We start from the raw sequence: 27650 nt of genomic DNA, 5'->3' as shown, positions 1-27650 counted from the left end.
TTTTGGGAGGCTGAGCTGGCCAGATCACCGGAGCTCAGGACTTCGAGGCCAGCCTAAGCAACATCAGAAAATCTCATCACTACAAAAAACAAACAAAAAGCCATCGAAAAATTCGCTGGGCATGGTGGCATGTACCTATAGTCACAGCTGCTCAGGAGGCTGAGGTGGGAGGAGCGCTTGAGCCCAGGAGGTCAAGGCTACAGCGAGCTCTGATAACACCACCGCACTCCAGCCTGGGTGACAGAGTGAGACCCTGTCTCAAGTTTTAATAATTGAACCTAAAAACGGACAAATTTATCAATCGAATTCACTATATTAACACATGAATGGGAAAAAAATGCTGTGGTAATCGAAATAGATGCACCGTTTGATGAAAATCAACATATATTCAAATCAATACTCTCAGCAAATTTAGAACAGAATGGAATGACTTACTCTGATAAAGTCCGTCTACAAAAAAAGGACAGTAAACAGGATGGTGAAATGTTGAAATTTTTCGGTTTCTCATCAGGGATAAGACAAGGATGTCCACTGTCACCATTGTAACAGGTGGGTCTGCGCAATGCCATAAAATCAGAAAAGGAAATGAAACTCTTTACAATGGCAACAACAGGCCCGGCACGGTGGCCCACGCCAGTAGTCCCAGCACTGTGGGAGGTGAGGCGGGTGCATCACTCGCACTCAAAAGTTCAAGAACAGCCCGGGAAACATGGCAAAACCCCGTCTCTACAAAAAATACAAAAGGAAAAAGAAAAAAAAATGGCAGAAACAAAATTGCTCTTATTCAAGGATGATATGTTTCTGTATGTTGAAGACTGAAAACGATCTATAAGTAAACTTTAGAATTCATAAGCATATTTCACAAGGCTGCTGGATAGAAAACCAATATATAAGAATTATGTTGTCTCCGCCGGGCGCGGTGGCTCACGCCTGTAATCCCAGCACTTTGGGAGGCCGAGGCAGGTGAATCATGAGGTCAGGAGTTCAAGAGCACCCTGGCCGAGATGGCGAAAGCCCATCTCTAGTAAAAACACAAAACTTAGCCAGGCGTGCTGGTGGGTGCCTATAATCCCAGCTACTCGGGAGGCTGAGGCAGACAATTGCTTGAATCCGGGAGGCGGGGTTGCAGTGAGCAGAGATCGCGCCACTGCACTCCAGCCTGGGCGACAGAGCAAGACTCCGTCTCAAAAGAGAACAAAGAAAGAAAGAAAAAAAGAAAAGAACGATGTCTCTACATACCAGCTCAAAGAGTTACAATACACGATTTCAAAGAATGATACAGATTTCACAGCTTCAAAAAGCTAGAAGTAAAATTCACAAAAGATGCGCAAGACTTCTTTGCAGAAGGCTGTAAAGCTTTATTGGGAGGATTTTAATGAACAAATTTCCAACATAGGAGCAGCCTGCATCATTTCAGCGTGTCTTCTTTTAACACTGTGATTGCTTTTCACCTGTAACAGAAACATAACAATTGGGAACATGACTTAGCAACAGATTATTCAGATGACCCTAAAGGCATACAAAGCACACTACAGTTTGGGTTTTATTAAATGGACTAAAAACAGAACCCTATGGGTGATCCTGTGTCTTACAGGCAATTGAACCTCTGCATAAACTTTGAGCGTAGACCTGCAGAATTTAAAAGTAATTTCCTCCCTGAACATCAAGTGCTTCCTTTCAATTCAGAAGCACTCACAATTCACAGTCAGCAATTTGGAAAACACATGTGTGAAACATACTTCAGTTGATTACTCGGGAAGTACTAGAGTCGTGGTCTTTCAACTTTAAATCTTATCAATTCATGTCTCGAAAGCTGAAACTTACATGTAACATTTGATATGGTTAGAGATGATTATATCATATGTGTGTCTACAGTCTTATTAGAAATAGTGGCTCATGAAGACTGACAGTGGGGCAGGGAGCATGCATAGCACAGGCATCTTACTCACACCCATGCTGAGCATCACTGACCTACATGCCACAGATGATAGGAACTAAACGGTCTCTCGCCATTTGATATTTCAGTCACTCAAGGTTTCCGTGGGGAAAGATTTAAGAAGCAATTGTTCATTAAAAGCCGGAGAATCCCAGCCTGGGCAACATAGTGAGACCCCATCTCCACAAAAATGAAAAAAAAAAATGTAGTCAGGCACGGTGGCTTGTGCATGTAGTTCCAGCCACTCAGGAGGCTGAGGTGGGAGGACTGCTTTAGCCTGGGAGCCAGAGGTTGCGGTGAGCTGAAATTGCACCACTGCACTCCAGCCTGGGTGACAGACTGAGACTCTGTCTCAAACAAACAAACAAACCAAGAAGAGGGAGAATTCACAATTTCACAAGATCTTACGCTACATATTCAGCTCTCCACACGGAAAAACTAGGATGAAGCAGAGTGCCCGCTCACTTTCTTACTGACAATGAAATCTCAATTCAGAGATTTTCAGATGACTCAGGCCAGCGTTTCATGATTTGTCATCAACAAATCACGCGAAGCAGATGATCTGTGTATCCCATGCATTCTATGCAACAGGATCAGAGTATGAAAGAACCAGAATGGAAAATGGTTTTAAAATCTCTGACTTAAACTCACTGCTTTCATAAGAACCAAAGATAGGTTTAGAAGTGAAAGGACTCACTCAGAATCTCGCCAAGGCTGTAAGAGCTGGTATTAGAACCCGCATGAGTGCTTCAGCATTTTTCACACCAAGTGATGGGTGTTACAAATGTGTTACGTATTGATGAAAAGCAGACCTTTACAAAAGCATCTGAAAATTATGAGCTACTGGTTTAAGGATTTATACTCAAAACTTTTAATTCAACATAGCTTTGACTCAGTTTGTTTCTATATCTGACAGTCGATCAGTCGGATGCTGGGGCCTGAACTACGTTTCAGATAACCTTCATCTAAGAACTCTGTTACTAAAGAGGCAGTACTGTTACCTCTCTGTTATTAAAAATATAATGCTGGGTCGGGCACAGTGGCTCTCGCCTGTAATCCCGGCAATTTCAATGGTCGAGGCAGGTGGATCACCTGAGGTCAGGAGTTCGGGAAGAACCTGTGCAACATAACGAAACCCTGTCTCTACTAAAAATACAAAAATTAGCTGGGTGCGGCGGAGCATGTCTGTAAGCCCGGCTCCGCCAGAGGCCCAGGCAGGAGAATCACTTGAACCCTGGAGACAGAATTTCCAGTGAGCCGAGATGCCACCACTGCACGCCAGCCTGGTCTTCAGAGCGAGACTCCGTCTCAAAAAAATAGTAGGAATTATAATATGATACTGTGGAAACAGACACCCTACAATGTGCATGCCTAATGGATTGCCTACCTTCTTCAGGCGTTTTCACCTCCTCTGGATTTGGCGGGCCCACCTCCGGCCCATCAGGACCATCTTCACACTCACACCCGGTCTTTGGGTGAACCTGTTCCTGGCTATCAGCTTCAGGCTCCGGCCCTTAAAAATAAAAAATACATATCAATTTAAGCAGTAAGACATAAAATATGAAGAAGAAAATAATATTCATGCTCTCGGTATTATTATATAAAAGCTTTAGCTAACGTAATAATAAATGTGTTGGTAAGAATCCCAGGAACATTATTTCAGGAGTCTGTTAGCAGAAAACAGGAAAACAAGGTGTTCCAAATATTACCCTCTTCCTTTCCGAAGACTGCCCCCAGACAACTTTGCTGCCTCCTTTGCACTTCTCTGTTATTCTACTTCTGATTGTCCTTCTCGTATTAAATGACTCAGGGCTGAAATCCCGTCTCTCACAGCACTTACACTCCTAGCGCTTAGACTCTTATATGGCATGAGTAGCCACCAATAAACGCTGAGTGAAAAAACTCTTTAAAAAATACATGAAAAAGCCCAAACTGCAGAATATTCTGCAAACCAACTGGTCTGTCCTCTTCAAAAATGTCCGTTAGCATGAATGACAAGAAAAATTAAGGAAACATTACAGATTAAAGGAAACTAAAAACACCTGAAAAGCACATGCAAGGCGAGATTCTGAACTGGACTCTGGATCAGAAAAACAAATCCTATCAATAAAATTATCTGGGCCGGGCGAGGGGTCTCACGCCTGCAATCCAAACATTTTGGGATGCCAAGGTGGGCAGAGCAGGTGAGGTCAGAAGTTCAAGACCGCAGTGGCCGGCGCCTGTAGTCCCAGCTACACGGGAGGCTGAGGCATGAGAATCCCTAGAACCTGCGAGGTGTAGGTTGCAGTGAGCCGAGATCACACTACTGCACTCCAACCTGGCCCACAGAGAGCGACTCCGTCTCAACAAAGGAAAAAAAAAAAAAAGGAAAAAAGAAATTTTCTGGGGAACTGGCAAAATTTGAGTATGCACTGTGTATTAAATGACTCCATTTTCTCATTGTTAAATTTCCTGATCTTGATCTTTGTGCAGTGATGATCCAAGAAATGACTTTCTCCTTGTTCTGACGATATACACACCCTCAAGTGCATAGGGTAAAGGACCATCATACCTCAAACTTTATCGAAACAATTCAGCATTAATAACAGTAAACATATATCCGTATGTGTGTGTGTGTGAGTGTGTGGGCAGCAGGGTGAGAGAGGGAGGGAAGAGATATGAAACCTACGAAGCGAAAGCTATTAACAATTGGTGAATCCAGGTGAAAACTATATGAGTTCATTGTACTGTTCTTGCAAATTTTCTATAAATGTTATGTGTTGAAAATAGATACAGTAAAACTTTAAAAGAATATATGACAACTACACTGAACTTTAGGAAGAAAGGAATTTTTAATTGTGGTAAAAAATACACATATCCTAAAATTTACCATCTTAACTATTTTTAAGTGGTACAGTTCACTAAGGAGTTATGTTTGCAACATTACCAGCCACTAGGCACAAACTTTACATCTGTGTTTTCCTATACCATGAAACCTTTATTTGCTTATTTGTTTATTTATTTATTTGTTCATTTATTTATTTATTAGCGATGAGGTCTCGCTGTGTTTCCCAGGCTGGGCTTGAACTCCAGGGCTCAAGCAATCCTCTCACCTCAGCCTCCCAAGTAGCTGGGACTATGAGTGCATGGCATTCAGCCCAGCTTTAGACCTTTCTCCTAAATGACAAGCTAAGGATAAACCACGGGACATGTATAATGCTTATATTCAGCCATAGAGTACCAAGAGCAGTGTGCGTCAGCTGAGAGATCTGAAGTCTGCAACATGGATAGGATTTCAGTTACAATTACAATGTCAATTTCTGAAGGATTCATTAGCTGAATGGATTTGAGGACTATGGAAAACCTTACAGTCACGACACCCATTACCTATTGGGGTAAACAGAAACCTCACTTTGTTCAAATAAAGTTATATTTAGGTCCGAAGGTCTTAAATGTAATATTCCATAAATGAACCCCATGAAGAACAAAGCACCAAATATAACATTGTTTGTGAATCACAGAAAATATACTGTCCCGCACTGAGAATAAGGGAGTGGGCGGACAGCAATTAATGGGCATTGTTGTCAGTCAGATTCTAGAAACTTTTAACAGTGCGTCCCCGGAATAATCCATGACCTCGGTTACATAAGTGTTTCCTTTCAAAACATTTTATCTCGGAGAAATTATTTCCATCTCACGTTAATCTCAGGATAATTCCTTTTTTGCTTTTCTAACCATAAGAGGATTTAATCACCTCCTAAAAGCCACTTAGAAAAATCACTAAACCAGCTACCTGTATGGCAGTATCCTCATTTATCCAGCTTTTATCAAACGTACCATATAAAAACATCAATCAAAGGAAACGGGGGCCAACATTCAGCGACTCGGTTTTTGGAGCTGCTCCTGCTCCTCCGAACTGGGTCTATTCTTGGGTCAGTACTAAGCTACCTTACAGTAAAGCCTTTGAGTTTTAAGCATTTTCAGCAAAATCACTTCCTTCTTTACAGCAACATAGATGATAGGAAGACACAAACCTGGGAACACAGTACAAATTTTGTATTCACCAGTCAAGGGTTCTTGGATAACACACAATCCTGGCACCTCCATTCTCTCATTCATAAAGTCGAGAAATTTTATCATAGTGAGGGATTTGCCTAAGCTAAGCTGCAAACTACATAGCCTCCTCGCTTTTCCAGTCAATTTCAGGCATTCTTTCCATTGTTTTCTTTCCTCCTGTTCCTGCTACGTGACAATGCCTAACACACACACACACACACACACACAGGCACGCACACACACACACACACACGCACACACACACACCAGCAGACGTTCTTCTTCCCTTTCCCTCACCTTGACCAGCAGATGCTCCCTCATCCTCTTCCTCCTGAGCAGCTGCAGGATCCTGATATTGAGTTGCTGGTTCCCCTTCTTCAGGTTGTGGTGGTTCCACTTCATCACTGAACTGCTCGGGCTGGGGAATATGTGTGGGTGTGCAAATAAAAAAATAAGTTTTGTTATTGATACAAAATTTTACATATATACACAGAATACATAGCTATTTCTGGTCATAACTAAGCCTAAAGACATTTCTCCAACTCTATGCTCTATGCCCAATAAGGTTACTCCACCCACAGGGAGGTTACTGTGAGAAAAGTGACGCACGAGGACTTTGGAAGCTATTATACTCCGTGTTGGAATACGTGTGTGCAATCTGTCATTAACAAACAAAGCATGAGAAAGAAGTCATGGGCAAAAGCTGAAGAACACGAGAGGAAAAAAACAAATCCTCCAGAATCGATGTTTCCTTCATGAGATGCCATCATCATTTTTCATGAGCAGGAAAGACCTTTATCAGCATTTCCACACTAATGCAACAACACTATCACAAAAATTAATTTCTGCTAATAGAAAACATCGCATTAACGTTTAAGCACTCACCCGCATAGGCCCAATCACTTCAGGAGGCTCTACATAGCGTCTTGGTCTAGGCCGATAGGTCGATCTTCCTCGCCAACTCATATTTCACACTGAAAACAGACAACCGTGATTGGGAACGTGCGCTCGAGAGGGCTGCTATATTCGATCACTTCCATGGATAAACATTAACTTGCCATTTTAATTTTGAAAATACTCTCAAAGTAAGTCCCAGAGTTAAGCATACGTGTGTACGCTGTCTGAGTGCCTACAAAGCCATTTATGCTGGCCAAGCTGGCAGAGCAACCATCTTAAGGCGTGCGGCAAAAGGCAGAGGACATTTTTTTCTCAGTTTCTTTTGGACACGCGGTCTCGCTGTGTTGCTCAGGCTGGAGTGCAGCGGCGTGATCACAGCTCACTGCAGCCTCGACCTCCCGCTCAAGGGATCCTCCCACCTCTGCGTCCCGAGTAACTGGGAATACAGGCGAGCGCCACTGCGCCCCGCAGACAGAGGTCATTTCTGATGAGGTTTAGCTTCACAAGTGGACTCCCCACGAAGACCCTAGTGAATCACAATTCTCGTGATTGCTGCTTTGGGCACACTCCCACTTCCTAGAGCCATTCACCCCCCTCACAACAAGTTTGGTTGGACCGCACTGCCTCGCCCACTCCTTCCCACTGTTTTCGGACCTTCCATGGCGGAGGTGAGACCTTGCAGTGCTTCTCACTCGGGCGCTCCCCACTCCACACCGCCGGGGGACGCTCACCAGGCCGCAGCCTTCCCAGGTGCCAGGCCCCTTCTTTACCGCCCGCCTCGACCCCGCCGGGGGCCCCATTCAGGGACTCTGCCCTGTGTCGTCGGGGGTTCTCGGCACCTCGGGACTTCCATCCCCCCAACAGCACTCACCCCATCTTCACCTGAGCCCCTGACCGCCTCCCCTCTGCGGCCCACCTTCCTCCCTGTCCAGGCCCCTTCACGACCACGAAGCCGCTGGTGGCCTCGCAGCCTGTGAAGGGAAGGAGGACGACCTCGTGGCCCTTCTCCCTCAGAGGCCACAGACCAGGAAGCGGGACCCGCCTGGGCCACCCAAGGCCCTCTTCACCCTCACTCACACTTCAGCCCCCGGGATGACTGGCCTGCAGACCTACCAGATGAATCTCAGTAGAGGAAAAAGAGTCCGGACGGCAGGAACCAGACGGCACTGCCTCACAGCTCCCTGGCGTTCTTCACGTGGGCGAAGGGGCGGGGCAGAAGGCGCCCAGTGAACATGCGCACTGAGGCGGGAGCCCAGGGAGCATGTGCGGCTGTGGGCTGGGGAGGGCTGCCGTTCCCAGCGCCACGCCCCAAACCCTCGATTCCCATCCTCACTGAGGATAGGGGAATCCCACCTCCCTCTGCTGGTTCCTTATGCCTCTGGGACTCAAGTGGTGCTCCCCTCAAAACTCACCCCATCTTCAACTGAACCCCACCCCCAACCCAGGGCCCTCTCTTGCCCTGGCCCCACCATGGGGACAAGGACCACTGTGACTGGCTGGGAAGACAGGTCAACCACCTGCGAAAACAGAAATAGCAACCTACCCCAAAAGGAAATTGTTCAATGTGAACAAGTCCGAGAAAGAGACTGAAGGAAAAATGAATACAATCGCTAGGACCCGTAAGAAAATACTAAAACGATATCTATCATTTGTAGCATCAGAATCGCAGAAGGAGAAGTGACAGTATTAGGGAAACAGGACAGCCAGAGTGACACCACGTGAAAATAAACTCCGTCTTGAAAATAGCAAGATACGTGGTCCTACCAGTCACAACCCATGGTCCTAAGATGTTTGGAGTTGAGAAAACAGATGAAAGGTACCTCCAAGGACGTGCTCCCACAGCAGCGGAAAGTGCAGGGTTCCCAACACCCATTAACAATATATGCTTTCAACAGAATTATGCTTTCATGGACTTACACACTGGTAAGTCAAGGATAGTTTTCTTTAAATCAATAGAATGATAAATGTCATCATGCTCTTAGCCTACCCACACAAAGGCACACATTAAGTTTAGTCTTTATATAGATAACACCCCTATAATAAGAAAAACCAGACCAGGCCAAGGCTCACGCCTGTAATCCTAGTATTTTGGGAGGCTGAGCTGGCCAGATCACCGGAGCTCAGGACTTCGAGGCCAGCCTAAGCAACATCAGAAAATCTCATCACTACAAAAAACAAACAAAAAGCCATCGAAAAATTCGCTGGGCATGGTGGCATGTACCTATAGTCACAGCTGCTCAGGAGGCTGAGGTGGGAGGAGCGCTTGAGCCCAGGAGGTCAAGGCTACAGCGAGCTCTGATAACACCACCGCACTCCAGCCTGGGTGACAGAGTGAGACCCTGTCTCAAGTTTTAATAATTGAACCTAAAAACGGACAAATTTATCAATCGAATTCACTATATTAACACATGAATGGGAAAAAAATGCTGTGGTAATCGAAATAGATGCACCGTTTGATGAAAATCAACATATATTCAAATCAATACTCTCAGCAAATTTAGAACAGAATGGAATGACTTACTCTGATAAAGTCCGTCTACAAAAAAAGGACAGTAAACAGGATGGTGAAATGTTGAAATTTTTCGGTTTCTCATCAGGGATAAGACAAGGATGTCCACTGTCACCATTGTAACAGGTGGGTCTGCGCAATGCCATAAAATCAGAAAAGGAAATGAAACTCTTTACAATGGCAACAACAGGCCCGGCACGGTGGCCCACGCCAGTAGTCCCAGCACTGTGGGAGGTGAGGCGGGTGCATCACTCGCACTCAAAAGTTCAAGAACAGCCCGGGAAACATGGCAAAACCCCGTCTCTACAAAAAATACAAAAGGAAAAAGAAAAAAAAATGGCAGAAACAAAATTGCTCTTATTCAAGGATGATATGTTTCTGTATGTTGAAGACTGAAAACGATCTATAAGTAAACTTTAGAATTCATAAGCATATTTCACAAGGCTGCTGGATAGAAAACCAATATATAAGAATTATGTTGTCTCCGCCGGGCGCGGTGGCTCACGCCTGTAATCCCAGCACTTTGGGAGGCCGAGGCAGGTGAATCATGAGGTCAGGAGTTCAAGAGCACCCTGGCCGAGATGGCGAAAGCCCATCTCTAGTAAAAACACAAAACTTAGCCAGGCGTGCTGGTGGGTGCCTATAATCCCAGCTACTCGGGAGGCTGAGGCAGACAATTGCTTGAATCCGGGAGGCGGGGTTGCAGTGAGCAGAGATCGCGCCACTGCACTCCAGCCTGGGCGACAGAGCAAGACTCCGTCTCAAAAGAGAACAAAGAAAGAAAGAAAAAAAGAAAAGAACGATGTCTCTACATACCAGCTCAAAGAGTTACAATACACGATTTCAAAGAATGATACAGATTTCACAGCTTCAAAAAGCTAGAAGTAAAATTCACAAAAGATGCGCAAGACTTCTTTGCAGAAGGCTGTAAAGCTTTATTGGGAGGATTTTAATGAACAAATTTCCAACATAGGAGCAGCCTGCATCATTTCAGCGTGTCTTCTTTTAACACTGTGATTGCTTTTCACCTGTAACAGAAACATAACAATTGGGAACATGACTTAGCAACAGATTATTCAGATGACCCTAAAGGCATACAAAGCACACTACAGTTTGGGTTTTATTAAATGGACTAAAAACAGAACCCTATGGGTGATCCTGTGTCTTACAGGCAATTGAACCTCTGCATAAACTTTGAGCGTAGACCTGCAGAATTTAAAAGTAATTTCCTCCCTGAACATCAAGTGCTTCCTTTCAATTCAGAAGCACTCACAATTCACAGTCAGCAATTTGGAAAACACATGTGTGAAACATACTTCAGTTGATTACTCGGGAAGTACTAGAGTCGTGGTCTTTCAACTTTAAATCTTATCAATTCATGTCTCGAAAGCTGAAACTTACATGTAACATTTGATATGGTTAGAGATGATTATATCATATGTGTGTCTACAGTCTTATTAGAAATAGTGGCTCATGAAGACTGACAGTGGGGCAGGGAGCATGCATAGCACAGGCATCTTACTCACACCCATGCTGAGCATCACTGACCTACATGCCACAGATGATAGGAACTAAACGGTCTCTCGCCATTTGATATTTCAGTCACTCAAGGTTTCCGTGGGGAAAGATTTAAGAAGCAATTGTTCATTAAAAGCCGGAGAATCCCAGCCTGGGCAACATAGTGAGACCCCATCTCCACAAAAATGAAAAAAAAAAATGTAGTCAGGCACGGTGGCTTGTGCATGTAGTTCCAGCCACTCAGGAGGCTGAGGTGGGAGGACTGCTTTAGCCTGGGAGCCAGAGGTTGCGGTGAGCTGAAATTGCACCACTGCACTCCAGCCTGGGTGACAGACTGAGACTCTGTCTCAAACAAACAAACAAACCAAGAAGAGGGAGAATTCACAATTTCACAAGATCTTACGCTACATATTCAGCTCTCCACACGGAAAAACTAGGATGAAGCAGAGTGCCCGCTCACTTTCTTACTGACAATGAAATCTCAATTCAGAGATTTTCAGATGACTCAGGCCAGCGTTTCATGATTTGTCATCAACAAATCACGCGAAGCAGATGATCTGTGTATCCCATGCATTCTATGCAACAGGATCAGAGTATGAAAGAACCAGAATGGAAAATGGTTTTAAAATCTCTGACTTAAACTCACTACTTTCATAAGAACCAAAGATAGGTTTAGAAGTGAAAGGACTCACTCAGAATCTCGCCAAGGCTGTAAGAGCTGGTATTAGAACCCGCATGAGTGCTTCAGCATTTTTCACACCAAGTGATGGGTGTTACAAATGTGTTACGTATTGATGAAAAGCAGACCTTTACAAAAGCATCTGAAAATTATGAGCTACTGGTTTAAGGATTTATACTCAAAACTTTTAATTCAACATAGCTTTGACTCAGTTTGTTTCTATATCTGACAGTCGATCAGTCGGATGCTGGGGCCTGAACTACGTTTCAGATAACCTTCATCTAAGAACTCTGTTACTAAAGAGGCAGTACTGTTACCTCTCTGTTATTAAAAATATAATGCTGGGTCGGGCACAGTGGCTCTCGCCTGTAATCCCGGCAATTTCAATGGTCGAGGCAGGTGGATCACCTGAGGTCAGGAGTTCGGGAAGAACCTGTGCAACATAACGAAACCCTGTCTCTACTAAAAATACAAAAATTAGCTGGGTGCGGCGGAGCATGTCTGTAAGCCCGGCTCCGCCAGAGGCCCAGGCAGGAGAATCACTTGAACCCTGGAGACAGAATTTCCAGTGAGCCGAGATGCCACCACTGCACGCCAGCCTGGTCTTCAGAGCGAGACTCCGTCTCAAAAAAATAGTAGGAATTATAATATGATACTGTGGAAACAGACACCCTACAATGTGCATGCCTAATGGATTGCCTACCTTCTTCAGGCGTTTTCACCTCCTCTGGATTTGGCGGGCCCACCTCCGGCCCATCAGGACCATCTTCACACTCACACCCGGTCTTTGGGTGAACCTGTTCCTGGCTATCAGCTTCAGGCTCCGGCCCTTAAAAATAAAAAATACATATCAATTTAAGCAGTAAAACATAAAATATGAAGAAGAAAATAATATTCATGCTCTCGGTATTATTATATAAAAGCTTTAGCTAACGTAATAATAAATGTGTTGGTAAGAATCCCAGGAACATTATTTCAGGAGTCTGTTAGCAGAAAACAGGAAAACAAGGTGTTCCAAATATTACCCTCTTCCTTTCCGAAGACTGCCCCCAGACAACTTTGCTGCCTCCTTTGCACTTCTCTGTTATTCTACTTCTGATTGTCCTTCTCGTATTAAATGACTCAGGGCTGAAATCCCGTCTCTCACAGCACTTACACTCCTAGCGCTTAGACTCTTATATGGCATGAGTAGCCACCAATAAACGCTGAGTGAAAAAACTCTTTAAAAAATACATGAAAAAGCCCAAACTGCAGAATATTCTGCAAACCAACTGGTCTGTCCTCTTCAAAAATGTCCGTTAGCATGAATGACAAGAAAAATTAAGGAAACATTACAGATTAAAGGAAACTAAAAACACCTGAAAAGCACATGCAAGGCGAGATTCTGAACTGGACTCTGGATCAGAAAAACAAATCCTATCAATAAAATTATCTGGGCCGGGCGAGGGGTCTCACGCCTGCAATCCAAACATTTTGGGATGCCAAGGTGGGCAGAGCAGGTGAGGTCAGAAGTTCAAGACCGCAGTGGCCGGCGCCTGTAGTCCCAGCTACACGGGAGGCTGAGGCATGAGAATCCCTAGAACCTGCGAGGTGTAGGTTGCAGTGAGCCGAGATCGCACTACTGCACTCCAACCTGGCCCACAGAGAGCGACTCCGTCTCAACAAAGGAAAAAAAAAAAAAAGGAAAAAAGAAATTTTCTGGGGAACTGGCAAAATTTGAGTATGCACTGTGTATTAAATGACTCCATTTTCTCATTGTTAAATTTCCTGATCTTGATCTTTGTGCAGTGATGATCCAAGAAATGACTTTCTCCTTGTTCTGACGATATACACACCCTCAAGTGCATAGGGTAAAGGACCATCATACCTCAAACTTTATCGAAACAATTCAGCATTAATAACAGTAAACATATATCCGTATGTGTGTGTGTGTGAGTGTGTGGGCAGCAGGGTGAGAGAGGGAGGGAAGAGATATGAAACCTACGAAGCGAAAGCTATTAACAATTGGTGAATCCAGGTGAAAACTATATGAGTTCATTGTACTGTTCTTGCAAATTTTCTATAAATGTTATGTGTTGAAAATAGATACAGTAAAACTTTAAAAGAATATATGACAACTACACTGAACTTTAGGAAGAAAGGAATTTTTAATTGTGGTAAAAAATACACATATCCTAAAATTTACCATCTTAACTATTTTTAAGTGGTACAGTTCACTAAGGAGTTATGTTTGCAACATTACCAGCCACTAGGCACAAACTTTACATCTGTGTTTTCCTATACCATGAAACCTTTATTTGCTTATTTGTTTATTTATTTATTTGTTCATTTATTTATTTATTAGCGATGAGGTCTCGCTGTGTTTCCCAGGCTGGGCTTGAACTCCAGGGCTCAAGCAATCCTCTCACCTCAGCCTCCCAAGTAGCTGGGACTATGAGTGCATGGCATTCAGCCCAGCTTTAGACCTTTCTCCTAAATGACAAGCTAAGGATAAACCACGGGACATGTATAATGCTTATATTCAGCCATAGAGTACCAAGAGCAGTGTGCGTCAGCTGAGAGATCTGAAGTCTGCAACATGGATAGGATTTCAGTTACAATTACAATGTCAATTTCTGAAGGATTCATTAGCTGAATGGATTTGAGGACTATGGAAAACCTTACAGTCACGACACCCATTACCTATTGGGGTAAACAGAAACCTCACTTTGTTCAAATAAAGTTATATTTAGGTCCGAAGGTCTTAAATGTAATATTCCATAAATGAACCCCATGAAGAACAAAGCACCAAATATAACATTGTTTGTGAATCACAGAAAATATACTGTCCCGCACTGAGAATAAGGGAGTGGGCGGACAGCAATTAATGGGCATTGTTGTCAGTCAGATTCTAGAAACTTTTAACAGTGCATCCCCGGAATAATCCATGACCTCGGTTACATAAGTGTTTCCTTTCAAAACATTTTATCTCGGAGAAATTATTTCCATCTCACGTTAATCTCAGGATAATTCCTTTTTTGCTTTTCTAACCATAAGAGGATTTAATCACCTCCTAAAAGCCACTTAGAAAAATCACTAAACCAGCTACCTGTATGGCAGTATCCTCATTTATCCAGCTTTTATCAAACGTACCATATAAAAACATCAATCAAAGGAAACGGGGGCCAACATTCAGCGACTCGGTTTTTGGAGCTGCTCCTGCTCCTCCGAACTGGGTCTATTCTTGGGTCAGTACTAAGCTACCTTACAGTAAAGCCTTTGAGTTTTAAGCATTTTCAGCAAAATCACTTCCTTCTTTACAGCAACATAGATGATAGGAAGACACAAACCTGGGAACACAGTACAAATTTTGTATTCACCAGTCAAGGGTTCTTGGATAACACACAATCCTGGCACCTCCATTCTCTCATTCATAAAGTCGAGAAATTTTATCATAGTGAGGGATTTGCCTAAGCTAAGCTGCAAACTACATAGCCTCCTCGCTTTTCCAGTCAATTTCAGGCATTCTTTCCATTGTTTTCTTTCCTCCTGTTCCTGCTACGTGACAATGCCTAACACACACACACACACACACACACAGGCACGCACACACACACACACACACGCACACACACACACCAGCAGACGTTCTTCTTCCCTTTCCCTCACCTTGACCAGCAGATGCTCCCTCATCCTCTTCCTCCTGAGCAGCTGCAGGATCCTGATATTGAGTTGCTGGTTCCCCTTCTTCAGGTTGTGGTGGTTCCACTTCATCACTGAACTGCTCGGGCTGGGGAATATGTGTGGGTGTGCAAATAAAAAAATAAGTTTTGTTATTGATACAAAATTTTACATATATACACAGAATACATAGCTATTTCTGGTCATAACTAAGCCTAAAGACATTTCTCCAACTCTATGCTCTATGCCCAATAAGGTTACTCCACCCACAGGGAGGTTACTGTGAGAAAAGTGACGCACGAGGACTTTGGAAGCTATTATACTCCGTGTTGGAATACGTGTGTGCAATCTGTCATTAACAAACAAAGCATGAGAAAGAAGTCATGGGCAAAAGCTGAAGAACACGAGAGGAAAAAAACAAATCCTCCAGAATCGATGTTTCCTTCATGAGATGCCATCATCATTTTTCATGAGCAGGAAAGACCTTTATCAGCATTTCCACACTAATGCAACAACACTATCACAAAAATTAATTTCTGCTAATAGAAAACATCGCATTAACGTTTAAGCACTCACCCGCATAGGCCCAATCACTTCAGGAGGCTCTACATAGCGTCTTGGTCTAGGCCGATAGGTCGATCTTCCTCGCCAACTCATATTTCACACTGAAAACAGACAACCGTGATTGGGAACGTGCGCTCGAGAGGGCTGCTATATTCGATCACTTCCATGGATAAACGTTAACTTGCCATTTTAATTTTGAAAATACTCTCAAAGTAAGTCCCAGAGTTAAGCATACGTGTGTACGCTGTCTGAGTGCCTACAAAGCCATTTATGCTGGCCAAGCTGGCAGAGCAACCATCTTAAGGCGTGCGGCAAAAGGCAGAGGACATTTTTTTCTCAGTTTCTTTTGGACACGCGGTCTCGCTGTGTTGCTCAGGCTGGAGTGCAGCGGCGTGATCACAGCTCACTGCAGCCTCGACCTCCCGCTCAAGGGATCCTCCCACCTCTGCGTCCCGAGTAACTGGGAATACAGGCGAGCGCCACTGCGCCCCGCAGACAGAGGTCATTTCTGATGAGGTTTAGCTTCACAAGTGGACTCCCCACGAAGACCCTAGTGAATCACAATTCTCGTGATTGCTGCTTTGGGCACACTCCCACTTCCTAGAGCCATTCACCCCCCTCACAACAAGTTTGGTTGGACCGCACTGCCTCGCCCACTCCTTCCCACTGTTTTCGGACCTTCCATGGCGGAGGTGAGACCTTGCAGTGCTTCTCACTCGGGCGCTCCCCACTCCACACCGCCGGGGGACGCTCACCAGGCCGCAGCCTTCCCAGGTGCCAGGCCCCTTCTTTACCGCCCGCCTCGACCCCGCCGGGGGCCCCATTCAGGGACTCTGCCCTGTGTCGTCGGGGGTTCTCGGCACCTCGGGACTTCCATCCCCCCAACAGCACTCACCCCATCTTCACCTGAGCCCCTGACCGCCTCCCCTCCGCGGCCCACCTTCCTCCCTGTCCAGGCCCCTTCACGACCACGAAGCCGCTGGTGGCCTCGCAGCCTGTGAAGGGAAGGAGGACGACCTCGTGGCCCTTCTCCCTCAGAGGCCACAGACCAGGAAGCGGGACCCGCCTGGGCCACCCAAGGCCCTCTTCACCCTCACTCACACTTCAGCCCCCGGGATGACTGGCCTGCAGACCTACCAGATGAATCTCAGTAGAGGAAAAAGAGTCCGGACGGCAGGAACCAGACGGCACTGCCTCACAGCTCCCTGGCGTTCTTCACGTGGGCGAAGGGGCGGGGCAGAAGGCGCCCAGTGAACATGCGCACTGAGGCGGGAGCCCAGGGAGCATGCGCGGCTGTGGGCTGGGGAGGGCTGCCGTTCCCAGCGCCACGCCCCAAACCCTCGATTCCCATCCTCACTGAGGATAGGGGAATCCCACCTCCCTCTGCTGGTTCCTTATGCCTCTGGGACTCAAGTGGTGCTCCCCTCAAAACTCACCCCATCTTCAACTGAACCCCACCCCCAACCCAGGGCCCTCTCTTGCCCTGGCCCCACCATGGGGACAAGGACCACTGTGACTGGCTGGGAAGACAGGTCAACCACCTGCGAAAACAGAAATAGCAACCTACCCCAAAAGGAAATTGTTCAATGTGAACAAGTCCGAGAAAGAGATTGAAGGAAAAATGAATACAATCGCTAGGACCCGTAAGAAAATACTAAAACGATATCTATCATTTGTAGCATCAGAATCGCAGAAGGAGAAGTGACAGTATTAGGGAAACAGGACAGCCAGAGTGACACCACGTGAAAATAAACTCCGTCTTGAAAATAGCAAGATACGTGGTCCTACCAGTCACAACCCATGGTCCTAAGATGTTTGGAGTTGAGAAAACAGATGAAAGGTACCTCCAAGGACGTGCTCCCACAGCAGCGGAAAGTGCAGGGTTCCCAACACCCATTAACAATATATGCTTTCAACAGAATTATGCTTTCATGGACTTACACACTGGTAAGTCAAGGATAGTTTTCTTTAAATCAATAGAATGATAAATGTCATCATGCTCTTAGCCTACCCACACAAAGGCACACATTAAGTTTAGTCTTTATATAGATAACACCCCTATAATAAGAAAAACCAGACCAGGCCAAGGCTCACGCCTGTAATCCTAGTATTTTGGGAGGCTGAGCTGGCCAGATCACCGGAGCTCAGGACTTCGAGGCCAGCCTAAGCAACATCAGAAAATCTCATCACTACAAAAAACAAACAAAAAGCCATCGAAAAATTCGCTGGGCATGGTGGCATGTACCTATAGTCACAGCTGCTCAGGAGGCTGAGGTGGGAGGAGCGCTTGAGCCCAGGAGGTCAAGGCTACAGCGAGCTCTGATAACACCACCGCACTCCAGCCTGGGTGACAGAGTGAGACCCTGTCTCAAGTTTTAATAATTGAACCTAAAAACGGACAAATTTATCAATCGAATTCACTATATTAACACATGAATGGGAAAAAAATGCTGTGGTAATCGAAATAGATGCACCGTTTGATGAAAATCAACATATATTCAAATCAATACTCTCAGCAAATTTAGAACAGAATGGAATGACTTACTCTGATAAAGTCCGTCTACAAAAAAAGGACAGTAAACAGGATGGTGAAATGTTGAAATTTTTCGGTTTCTCATCAGGGATAAGACAAGGATGTCCACTGTCACCATTGTAACAGGTGGGTCTGCGCAATGCCATAAAATCAGAAAAGGAAATGAAACTCTTTACAATGGCAACAACAGGCCCGGCACGGTGGCCCACGCCAGTAGTCCCAGCACTGTGGGAGGTGAGGCGGGTGCATCACTCGCACTCAAAAGTTCAAGAACAGCCCGGGAAACATGGCAAAACCCCGTCTCTACAAAAAATACAAAAGGAAAAAGAAAAAAAAATGGCAGAAACAAAATTGCTCTTATTCAAGGATGATATGTTTCTGTATGTTGAAGACTGAAAACGATCTATAAGTAAACTTTAGAATTCATAAGCATATTTCACAAGGCTGCTGGATAGAAAACCAATATATAAGAATTATGTTGTCTCCGCCGGGCGCGGTGGCTCACGCCTGTAATCCCAGCACTTTGGGAGGCCGAGGCAGGTGAATCATGAGGTCAGGAGTTCAAGAGCACCCTGGCCGAGATGGCAAAAGCCCATCTCTAGTAAAAACACAAAACTTAGCCAGGCGTGCTGGTGGGTGCCTATAATCCCAGCTACTCGGGAGGCTGAGGCAGACAATTGCTTGAATCCGGGAGGCGGGGTTGCAGTGAGCAGAGATCGCGCCACTGCACTCCAGCCTGGGCGACAGAGCAAGACTCCGTCTCAAAAGAGAACAAAGAAAGAAAGAAAAAAAGAAAAGAACGATGTCTCTACATACCAGCTCAAAGAGTTACAATACACGATTTCAAAGAATGATACAGATTTCACAGCTTCAAAAAGCTAGAAGTAAAATTCACAAAAGATGCGCAAGACTTCTTTGCAGAAGGCTGTAAAGCTTTATTGGGAGGATTTTAATGAACAAATTTCCAACATAGGAGCAGCCTGCATCATTTCAGCGTGTCTTCTTTTAACACTGTGATTGCTTTTCACCTGTAACAGAAACATAACAATTGGGAACATGACTTAGCAACAGATTATTCAGATGACCCTAAAGGCATACAAAGCACACTACAGTTTGGGTTTTATTAAATGGACTAAAAACAGAACCCTATGGGTGATCCTGTGTCTTACAGGCAATTGAACCTCTGCATAAACTTTGAGCGTAGACCTGCAGAATTTAAAAGTAATTTCCTCCCTGAACATCAAGTGCTTCCTTTCAATTCAGAAGCACTCACAATTCACAGTCAGCAATTTGGAAAACACATGTGTGAAACATACTTCAGTTGATTACTCGGGAAGTACTAGAGTCGTGGTCTTTCAACTTTAAATCTTATCAATTCATGTCTCGAAAGCTGAAACTTACATGTAACATTTGATATGGTTAGAGATGATTATATCATATGTGTGTCTACAGTCTTATTAGAAATAGTGGCTCATGAAGACTGACAGTGGGGCAGGGAGCATGCATAGCACAGGCATCTTACTCACACCCATGCTGAGCATCACTGACCTACATGCCACAGATGATAGGAACTAAACGGTCTCTCGCCATTTGATATTTCAGTCACTCAAGGTTTCCGTGGGGAAAGATTTAAGAAGCAATTGTTCATTAAAAGCCGGAGAATCCCAGCCTGGGCAACATAGTGAGACCCCATCTCCACAAAAATGAAAAAAAAAATGTAGTCAGGCACGGTGGCTTGTGCATGTAGTTCCAGCCACTCAGGAGGCTGAGGTGGGAGGACTGCTTTAGCCTGGGAGCCAGAGGTTGCGGTGAGCTGAAATTGCACCACTGCACTCCAGCCTGGGTGACAGACTGAGACTCTGTCTCAAACAAACAAACAAACCAAGAAGAGGGAGAATTCACAATTTCACAAGATCTTACGCTACATATTCAGCTCTCCACACGGAAAAACTAGGATGAAGCAGAGTGCCCGCTCACTTTCTTACTGACAATGAAATCTCAATTCAGAGATTTTCAGATGACTCAGGCCAGCGTTTCATGATTTGTCATCAACAAATCACGCGAAGCAGATGATCTGTGTATCCCATGCATTCTATGCAACAGGATCAGAGTATGAAAGAACCAGAATGGAAAATGGTTTTAAAATCTCTGACTTAAACTCACTACTTTCATAAGAACCAAAGATAGGTTTAGAAGTGAAAGGACTCACTCAGAATCTCGCCAAGGCTGTAAGAGCTGGTATTAGAACCCGCATGAGTGCTTCAGCATTTTTCACACCAAGTGATGGGTGTTACAAATGTGTTACGTATTGATGAAAAGCAGACCTTTACAAAAGCATCTGAAAATTATGAGCTACTGGTTTAAGGATTTATACTCAAAACTTTTAATTCAACATAGCTTTGACTCAGTTTGTTTCTATATCTGACAGTCGATCAGTCAGGTGCTGGGGCCTGAACTACGTTTCAGATAACCTTCATCTAAGAACTCTGTTACTAAAGAGGCAGTACTGTTACCTCTCTGTTATTAAAAATATAATGCTGGGTCGGGCACAGTGGCTCTCGCCTGTAATCCCGGCAATTTCAATGGTCGAGGCAGGTGGATCACCTGAGGTCAGGAGTTCGGGAAGAACCTGTGCAACATAACGAAACCCTGTCTCTACTAAAAATACAAAAATTAGCTGGGTGCGGCGGAGCATGTCTGTAAGCCCGGCTCCGCCAGAGGCCCAGGCAGGAGAATCACTTGAACCCTGGAGACAGAATTTCCAGTGAGCCGAGATGCCACCACTGCACGCCAGCCTGGTCTTCAGAGCGAGACTCCGTCTCAAAAAAATAGTAGGAATTATAATATGATACTGTGGAAACAGACACCCTACAATGTGCATGCCTAATGGATTGCCTACCTTCTTCAGGCGTTTTCACCTCCTCTGGATTTGGCAGGCCCACCTCCGGCCCATCAGGACCATCTTCACACTCACACCCGGTCTTTGGGTGAACCTGTTCCTGGCTATCAGCTTCAGGCTCCGGCCCTTAAAAATAAAAAATACATATCAATTTAAGCAGTAAGACATAAAATATGAAGAAGAAAATAATATTCATGCTCTCGGTATTATTATATAAAAGCTTTAGCTAACGTAATAATAAATGTGTTGGTAAGAATCCCAGGAACATTATTTCAGGAGTCTGTTAGCAGAAAACAGGAAAACAAGGTGTTCCAAATATTACCCTCTTCCTTTCCGAAGACTGCCCCCAGACAACTTTGCTGCCTCCTTTGCACTTCTCTGTTATTCTACTTCTGATTGTCCTTCTCGTATTAAATGACTCAGGGCTGAAATCCCGTCTCTCACAGCACTTACACTCCTAGCGCTTAGACTCTTATATGGCATGAGTAGCCACCAATAAACGCTGAGTGAAAAAACTCTTTAAAAAATACATGAAAAAGCCCAAACTGCAGAATATTCTGCAAACCAACTGGTCTATCCTCTTCAAAAATGTCCGTTAGCATGAATGACAAGAAAAATTAAGGAAACATTACAGATTAAAGGAAACTAAAAACACCTGAAAAGCACATGCAAGGCGAGATTCTGAACTGGACTCTGGATCAGAAAAACAAATCCTATCAATAAAATTATCTGGGCCGGGCGAGGGGTCTCACGCCTGCAATCCAAACATTTTGGGATGCCAAGGTGGGCAGAGCAGGTGAGGTCAGAAGTTCAAGACCGCAGTGGCCGGCGCCTGTAGTCCCAGCTACACGGGAGGCTGAGGCATGAGAATCCCTAGAACCTGCGAGGTGTAGGTTGCAGTGAGCCGAGATCGCACTACTGCACTCCAACCTGGCCCACAGAGAGCGACTCCGTCTCAACAAAGGAAAAAAAAAAAAAGGAAAAAAGAAATTTTCTGGGGAACTGGCAAAATTTGAGTATGCACTGTGTATTAAATGACTCCATTTTCTCATTGTTAAATTTCCTGATCTTGATCTTTGTGCAGTGATGATCCAAGAAATGACTTTCTCCTTGTTCTGACGATATACACACCCTCAAGTGCATAGGGTAAAGGACCATCATACCTCAAACTTTATCGAAACAATTCAGCATTAATAACAGTAAACATATATCCGTATGTGTGTGTGTGTGAGTGTGTGGGCAGCAGGGTGAGAGAGGGAGGGAAGAGATATGAAACCTACGAAGCGAAAGCTATTAACAATTGGTGAATCCAGGTGAAAACTATATGAGTTCATTGTACTGTTCTTGCAAATTTTCTATAAATGTTATGTGTTGAAAATAGATACAGTAAAACTTTAAAAGAATATATGACAACTACACTGAACTTTAGGAAGAAAGGAATTTTTAATTGTGGTAAAAAATACACATATCCTAAAATTTACCATCTTAACTATTTTTAAGTGGTACAGTTCACTAAGGAGTTATGTTTGCAACATTACCAGCCACTAGGCACAAACTTTACATCTGTGTTTTCCTATACCATGAAACCTTTATTTGCTTATTTGTTTATTTATTTATTTGTTCATTTATTTATTTATTAGCGATGAGGTCTCGCTGTGTTTCCCAGGCTGGGCTTGAACTCCAGGGCTCAAGCAATCCTCTCACCTCAGCCTCCCAAGTAGCTGGGACTATGAGTGCATGGCATTCAGCCCAGCTTTAGACCTTTCTCCTAAATGACAAGCTAAGGATAAACCACGGGACATGTATAATGCTTATATTCAGCCATAGAGTACCAAGAGCAGTGTGCGTCAGCTGAGAGATCTGAAGTCTGCAACATGGATAGGATTTCAGTTACAATTACAATGTCAATTTCTGAAGGATTCATTAGCTGAATGGATTTGAGGACTATGGAAAACCTTACAGTCACGACACCCATTACCTATTGGGGTAAACAGAAACCTCACTTTGTTCAAATAAAGTTATATTTAGGTCCGAAGGTCTTAAATGTAATATTCCATAAATGAACCCCATGAAGAACAAAGCACCAAATATAACATTGTTTGTGAATCACAGAAAATATACTGTCCCGCACTGAGAATAAGGGAGTGGGCGGACAGCAATTAATGGGCATTGTTGTCAGTCAGATTCTAGAAACTTTTAACAGTGCATCCCCGGAATAATCCATGACCTCGGTTACATAAGTGTTTCCTTTCAAAACATTTTATCTCGGAGAAATTATTTCCATCTCACGTTAATCTCAGGATAATTCCTTTTTTGCTTTTCTAACCATAAGAGGATTTAATCACCTCCTAAAAGCCACTTAGAAAAATCACTAAACCAGCTACCTGTATGGCAGTATCCTCATTTATCCAGCTTTTATCAAACGTACCATATAAAAACATCAATCAAAGGAAACGGGGGCCAACATTCAGCGACTCGGTTTTTGGAGCTGCTCCTGCTCCTCCGAACTGGGTCTATTCTTGGGTCAGTACTAAGCTACCTTACAGTAAAGCCTTTGAGTTTTAAGCATTTTCAGCAAAATCACTTCCTTCTTTACAGCAACATAGATGATAGGAAGACACAAACCTGGGAACACAGTACAAATTTTGTATTCACCAGTCAAGGGTTCTTGGATAACACACAATCCTGGCACCTCCATTCTCTCATTCATAAAGTCGAGAAATTTTATCATAGTGAGGGATTTGCCTAAGCTAAGCTGCAAACTACATAGCCTCCTCGCTTTTCCAGTCAATTTCAGGCATTCTTTCCATTGTTTTCTTTCCTCCTGTTCCTGCTACGTGACAATGCCTAACACACACACACACACACACACACAGGCACGCACACACACACACACACACGCACACACACACACCAGCAGACGTTCTTCTTCCCTTTCCCTCACCTTGACCAGCAGATGCTCCCTCATCCTCTTCCTCCTGAGCAGCTGCAGGATCCTGATATTGAGTTGCTGGTTCCCCTTCTTCAGGTTGTGGTGGTTCCACTTCATCACTGAACTGCTCGGGCTGGGGAATATGTGTGGGTGTGCAAATAAAAAAATAAGTTTTGTTATTGATACAAAATTTTACATATATACACAGAATACATAGCTATTTCTGGTCATAACTAAGCCTAAAGACATTTCTCCAACTCTATGCTCTATGCCCAATAAGGTTACTCCACCCACAGGGAGGTTACTGTGAGAAAAGTGACGCACGAGGACTTTGGAAGCTATTATACTCCGTGTTGGAATACGTGTGTGCAATCTGTCATTAACAAACAAAGCATGAGAAAGAAGTCATGGGCAAAAGCTGAAGAACACGAGAGGAAAAAAACAAATCCTCCAGAATCGATGTTTCCTTCATGAGATGCCATCATCATTTTTCATGAGCAGGAAAGACCTTTATCAGCATTTCCACACTAATGCAACAACACTATCACAAAAATTAATTTCTGCTAATAGAAAACATCGCATTAACGTTTAAGCACTCACCCGCATAGGCCCAATCACTTCAGGAGGCTCTACATAGCGTCTTGGTCTAGGCCGATAGGTCGATCTTCCTCGCCAACTCATATTTCACACTGAAAACAGACAACCGTGATTGGGAACGTGCGCTCGAGAGGGCTGCTATATTCGATCACTTCCATGGATAAACGTTAACTTGCCATTTTAATTTTGAAAATACTCTCAAAGTAAGTCCCAGAGTTAAGCATACGTGTGTACGCTGTCTGAGTGCCTACAAAGCCATTTATGCTGGCCAAGCTGGCAGAGCAACCATCTTAAGGCGTGCGGCAAAAGGCAGAGGACATTTTTTTCTCAGTTTCTTTTGGACACGCGGTCTCGCTGTGTTGCTCAGGCTGGAGTGCAGCGGCGTGATCACAGCTCACTGCAGCCTCGACCTCCCGCTCAAGGGATCCTCCCACCTCTGCGTCCCGAGTAACTGGGAATACAGGCGAGCGCCACTGCGCCCCGCAGACAGAGGTCATTTCTGATGAGGTTTAGCTTCACAAGTGGACTCCCCACGAAGACCCTAGTGAATCACAATTCTCGTGATTGCTGCTTTGGGCACACTCCCACTTCCTAGAGCCATTCACCCCCCTCACAACAAGTTTGGTTGGACCGCACTGCCTCGCCCACTCCTTCCCACTGTTTTCGGACCTTCCATGGCGGAGGTGAGACCTTGCAGTGCTTCTCACTCGGGCGCTCCCCACTCCACACCGCCGGGGGACGCTCACCAGGCCGCAGCCTTCCCAGGTGCCAGGCCCCTTCTTTACCGCCCGCCTCGACCCCGCCGGGGGCCCCATTCAGGGACTCTGCCCTGTGTCGTCGGGGGTTCTCGGCACCTCGGGACTTCCATCCCCCCAACAGCACTCACCCCATCTTCACCTGAGCCCCTGACCGCCTCCCCTCCGCGGCCCACCTTCCTCCCTGTCCAGGCCCCTTCACGACCACGAAGCCGCTGGTGGCCTCGCAGCCTGTGAAGGGAAGGAGGACGACCTCGTGGCCCTTCTCCCTCAGAGGCCACAGACCAGGAAGCGGGACCCGCCTGGGCCACCCAAGGCCCTCTTCACCCTCACTCACACTTCAGCCCCCGGGATGACTGGCCTGCAGACCTACCAGATGAATCTCAGTAGAGGAAAAAGAGTCCGGACGGCAGGAACCAGACGGCACTGCCTCACAGCTCCCTGGCGTTCTTCACGTGGGCGAAGGGGCGGGGCAGAAGGCGCCCAGTGAACATGCGCACTGAGGCGGGAGCCCAGGGAGCATGCGCGGCTGTGGGCTGGGGAGGGCTGCCGTTCCCAGCGCCACGCCCCAAACCCTCGATTCCCATCCTCACTGAGGATAGGGGAATCCCACCTCCCTCTGCTGGTTCCTTATGCCTCTGGGACTCAAGTGGTGCTCCCCTCAAAACTCACCCCATCTTCAACTGAACCCCACCCCCAACCCAGGGCCCTCTCTTGCCCTGGCCCCACCATGGGGACAAGGACCACTGTGACTGGCTGGGAAGACAGGTCAACCACCTGCGAAAACAGAAATAGCAACCTACCCCAAAAGGAAATTGTTCAATGTGAACAAGTCCGAGAAAGAGATTGAAGGAAAAATGAATACAATCGCTAGGACCCGTAAGAAAATACTAAAACGATATCTATCATTTGTAGCATCAGAATCGCAGAAGGAGAAGTGACAGTATTAGGGAAACAGGACAGCCAGAGTGACACCACATGAAAATAAACTCCGTCTTGAAAATAGCAAGATACGTGGTCCTACCAGTCACAACCCATGGTCCTAAGATGTTTGGAGTTGAGAAAACAGATGAAAGGTACCTCCAAGGACGTGCTCCCACAGCAGCGGAAAGTGCAGGGTTCCCAACACCCATTAACAATATATGCTTTCAACAGAATTATGCTTTCATGGACTTACACACTGGTAAGTCAAGGATAGTTTTCTTTAAATCAATAGAATGATAAATGTCATCATGCTCTTAGCCTACCCACACAAAGGCACACATTAAGTTTAGTCTTTATATAGATAACACCCCTATAATAAGAAAAACCAGACCAGGCCAAGGCTCACGCCTGTAATCCTAGTATTTTGGGAGGCTGAGCTGGCCAGATCACCGGAGCTCAGGACTTCGAGGCCAGCCTAAGCAACATCAGAAAATCTCATCACTACAAAAAACAAACAAAAAGCCATCGAAAAATTCGCTGGGCATGGTGGCATGTACCTATAGTCACAGCTGCTCAGGAGGCTGAGGTGGGAGGAGCGCTTGAGCCCAGGAGGTCAAGGCTACAGCGAGCTCTGATAACACCACCGCACTCCAGCCTGGGTGACAGAGTGAGACCCTGTCTCAAGTTTTAATAATTGAACCTAAAAACGGACAAATTTATCAATCGAATTCACTATATTAACACATGAATGGGAAAAAAATGCTGTGGTAATCGAAATAGATGCACCGTTTGATGAAAATCAACATATATTCAAATCAATACTCTCAGCAAATTTAGAACAGAATGGAATGACTTACTCTGATAAAGTCCGTCTACAAAAAAAGGACAGTAAACAGGATGGTGAAATGTTGAAATTTTTCGGTTTCTCATCAGGGATAAGACAAGGATGTCCACTGTCACCATTGTAACAGGTGGGTCTGCGCAATGCCATAAAATCAGAAAAGGAAATGAAACTCTTTACAATGGCAACAACAGGCCCGGCACGGTGGCCCACGCCAGTAGTCCCAGCACTGTGGGAGGTGAGGCGGGTGCATCACTCGCACTCAAAAGTTCAAGAACAGCCCGGGAAACATGGCAAAACCCCGTCTCTACAAAAAATACAAAAGGAAAAAGAAAAAAAAATGGCAGAAACAAAATTGCTCTTATTCAAGG

General features: G+C 45.0%; 3 protein-coding genes across 7 annotated transcripts; all 3 read right to left on the bottom strand.

The window, feature by feature from the left end:
* Positions 1-1334: 1334 nt before the first annotated feature.
* On the bottom strand, positions 1335-8098 carry LOC129025209 (G antigen 2D). Of its 2 annotated transcripts, none has more exons than XM_054472845.2 (5): positions 7982-8098; positions 6857-6945; positions 6269-6389; positions 3324-3449; positions 1335-1451 (listed from the first exon to the last, which is right to left on the bottom strand). In XM_054472845.2, exons 2-5 carry the CDS (start codon positions 6935-6937, stop codon positions 1429-1431), a joined length of 351 nt encoding a protein of 116 aa, XP_054328820.1. In that variant the 5' UTR covers positions 6938-6945; positions 7982-8098; the 3' UTR covers positions 1335-1428. The 2 variants fall into 2 exon arrangements, with proteins under 2 accessions (XP_054328820.1, XP_054328821.1); XM_054472846.2 differs by having other exon boundaries at positions 7946-8054.
* Positions 8099-10288: 2190 nt separating this feature from the next.
* On the bottom strand, positions 10289-17052 carry LOC129025254 (G antigen 2D). 2 transcript variants are annotated; one of them, XM_054472943.2, is made up of 5 exons: positions 16936-17052; positions 15811-15899; positions 15223-15343; positions 12278-12403; positions 10289-10405 (listed from the first exon to the last, which is right to left on the bottom strand). In XM_054472943.2, the coding sequence occupies exons 2-5, from the start codon at positions 15889-15891 to the stop codon at positions 10383-10385; spliced, it is 351 nt and encodes a 116-aa protein (XP_054328918.1). In that variant the 5' UTR covers positions 15892-15899; positions 16936-17052; the 3' UTR covers positions 10289-10382. The 2 variants fall into 2 exon arrangements, with proteins under 2 accessions (XP_054328918.1, XP_054328919.1); XM_054472944.2 differs by having other exon boundaries at positions 16900-17008.
* A 2199-nt stretch (positions 17053-19251) lies between these two features.
* Positions 19252-25993, bottom strand: LOC129025253 (G antigen 10-like). 3 transcript variants are annotated; one of them, XM_054472942.1, is made up of 6 exons: positions 25888-25993; positions 24763-24851; positions 24175-24295; positions 21231-21356; positions 20845-20846; positions 19927-20024 (listed from the first exon to the last, which is right to left on the bottom strand). In XM_054472942.1, the coding sequence occupies exons 2-6, from the start codon at positions 24841-24843 to the stop codon at positions 19938-19940; spliced, it is 417 nt and encodes a 138-aa protein (XP_054328917.1). In that variant the 5' UTR covers positions 24844-24851; positions 25888-25993; the 3' UTR covers positions 19927-19937. The 3 variants fall into 3 exon arrangements, with proteins under 3 accessions (XP_054328915.1, XP_054328916.1, XP_054328917.1); XM_054472940.1 differs by having other exon boundaries at positions 19252-21356; XM_054472941.1 differs by having other exon boundaries at positions 19252-21356; positions 25852-25959.
* Between the last annotated feature and the right edge of the window lie 1657 nt (positions 25994-27650).

This window comes from Pongo pygmaeus, chromosome X (genome assembly GCF_028885625.2).
Source record: "Pongo pygmaeus isolate AG05252 chromosome X, NHGRI_mPonPyg2-v2.0_pri, whole genome shotgun sequence".
NCBI lineage: Eukaryota > Metazoa > Chordata > Mammalia > Primates > Hominidae > Pongo > Pongo pygmaeus.
Note: the sequence above shows the minus strand (reverse complement) of the source record. Positions and strands in the feature narration are given on the sequence as shown.

Bases quoted from the DNA above. Each gene is read 5' to 3' on its own strand.
- LOC129025254 (XM_054472943.2), bottom strand. From the start codon at position 15,891: ATGAGTTGGCGAGGAAGATCGACCTATCGGCCTAGACCAAGACGCTAT. The intron at 15,344-15,810 runs GTGAGTGCTTAA...CATATTCCCCAG, and splicing joins AAGTGATTGGGCCTATGCGG to CCCGAGCAGTTCAGTGATGA. The intron at 10,406-12,277 runs GTAGGCAATCCA...TTTCTGTTACAG, and splicing joins GGTGAAAACGCCTGAAGAAG to GTGAAAAGCAATCACAGTGT.
- LOC129025209 (XM_054472845.2), bottom strand. From the start codon at position 6,937: ATGAGTTGGCGAGGAAGATCGACCTATCGGCCTAGACCAAGACGCTAT. The intron at 6,390-6,856 runs GTGAGTGCTTAA...CATATTCCCCAG, and splicing joins AAGTGATTGGGCCTATGCGG to CCCGAGCAGTTCAGTGATGA. The intron at 3,450-6,268 runs GTGAGGGAAAGG...TTTATTTTTAAG, and splicing joins GGGAGCATCTGCTGGTCAAG to GGCCGGAGCCTGAAGCTGAT.
- LOC129025253 (XM_054472940.1), bottom strand. From the start codon at position 24,843: ATGAGTTGGCGAGGAAGATCGACCTATCGGCCTAGACCAAGACGCTAT. The intron at 24,296-24,762 runs GTGAGTGCTTAA...CATATTCCCCAG, and splicing joins AAGTGATTGGGCCTATGCGG to CCCGAGCAGTTCAGTGATGA. The intron at 21,357-24,174 runs GTGAGGGAAAGG...TTTATTTTTAAG, and splicing joins GGGAGCATCTGCTGGTCAAG to GGCCGGAGCCTGAAGCTGAT.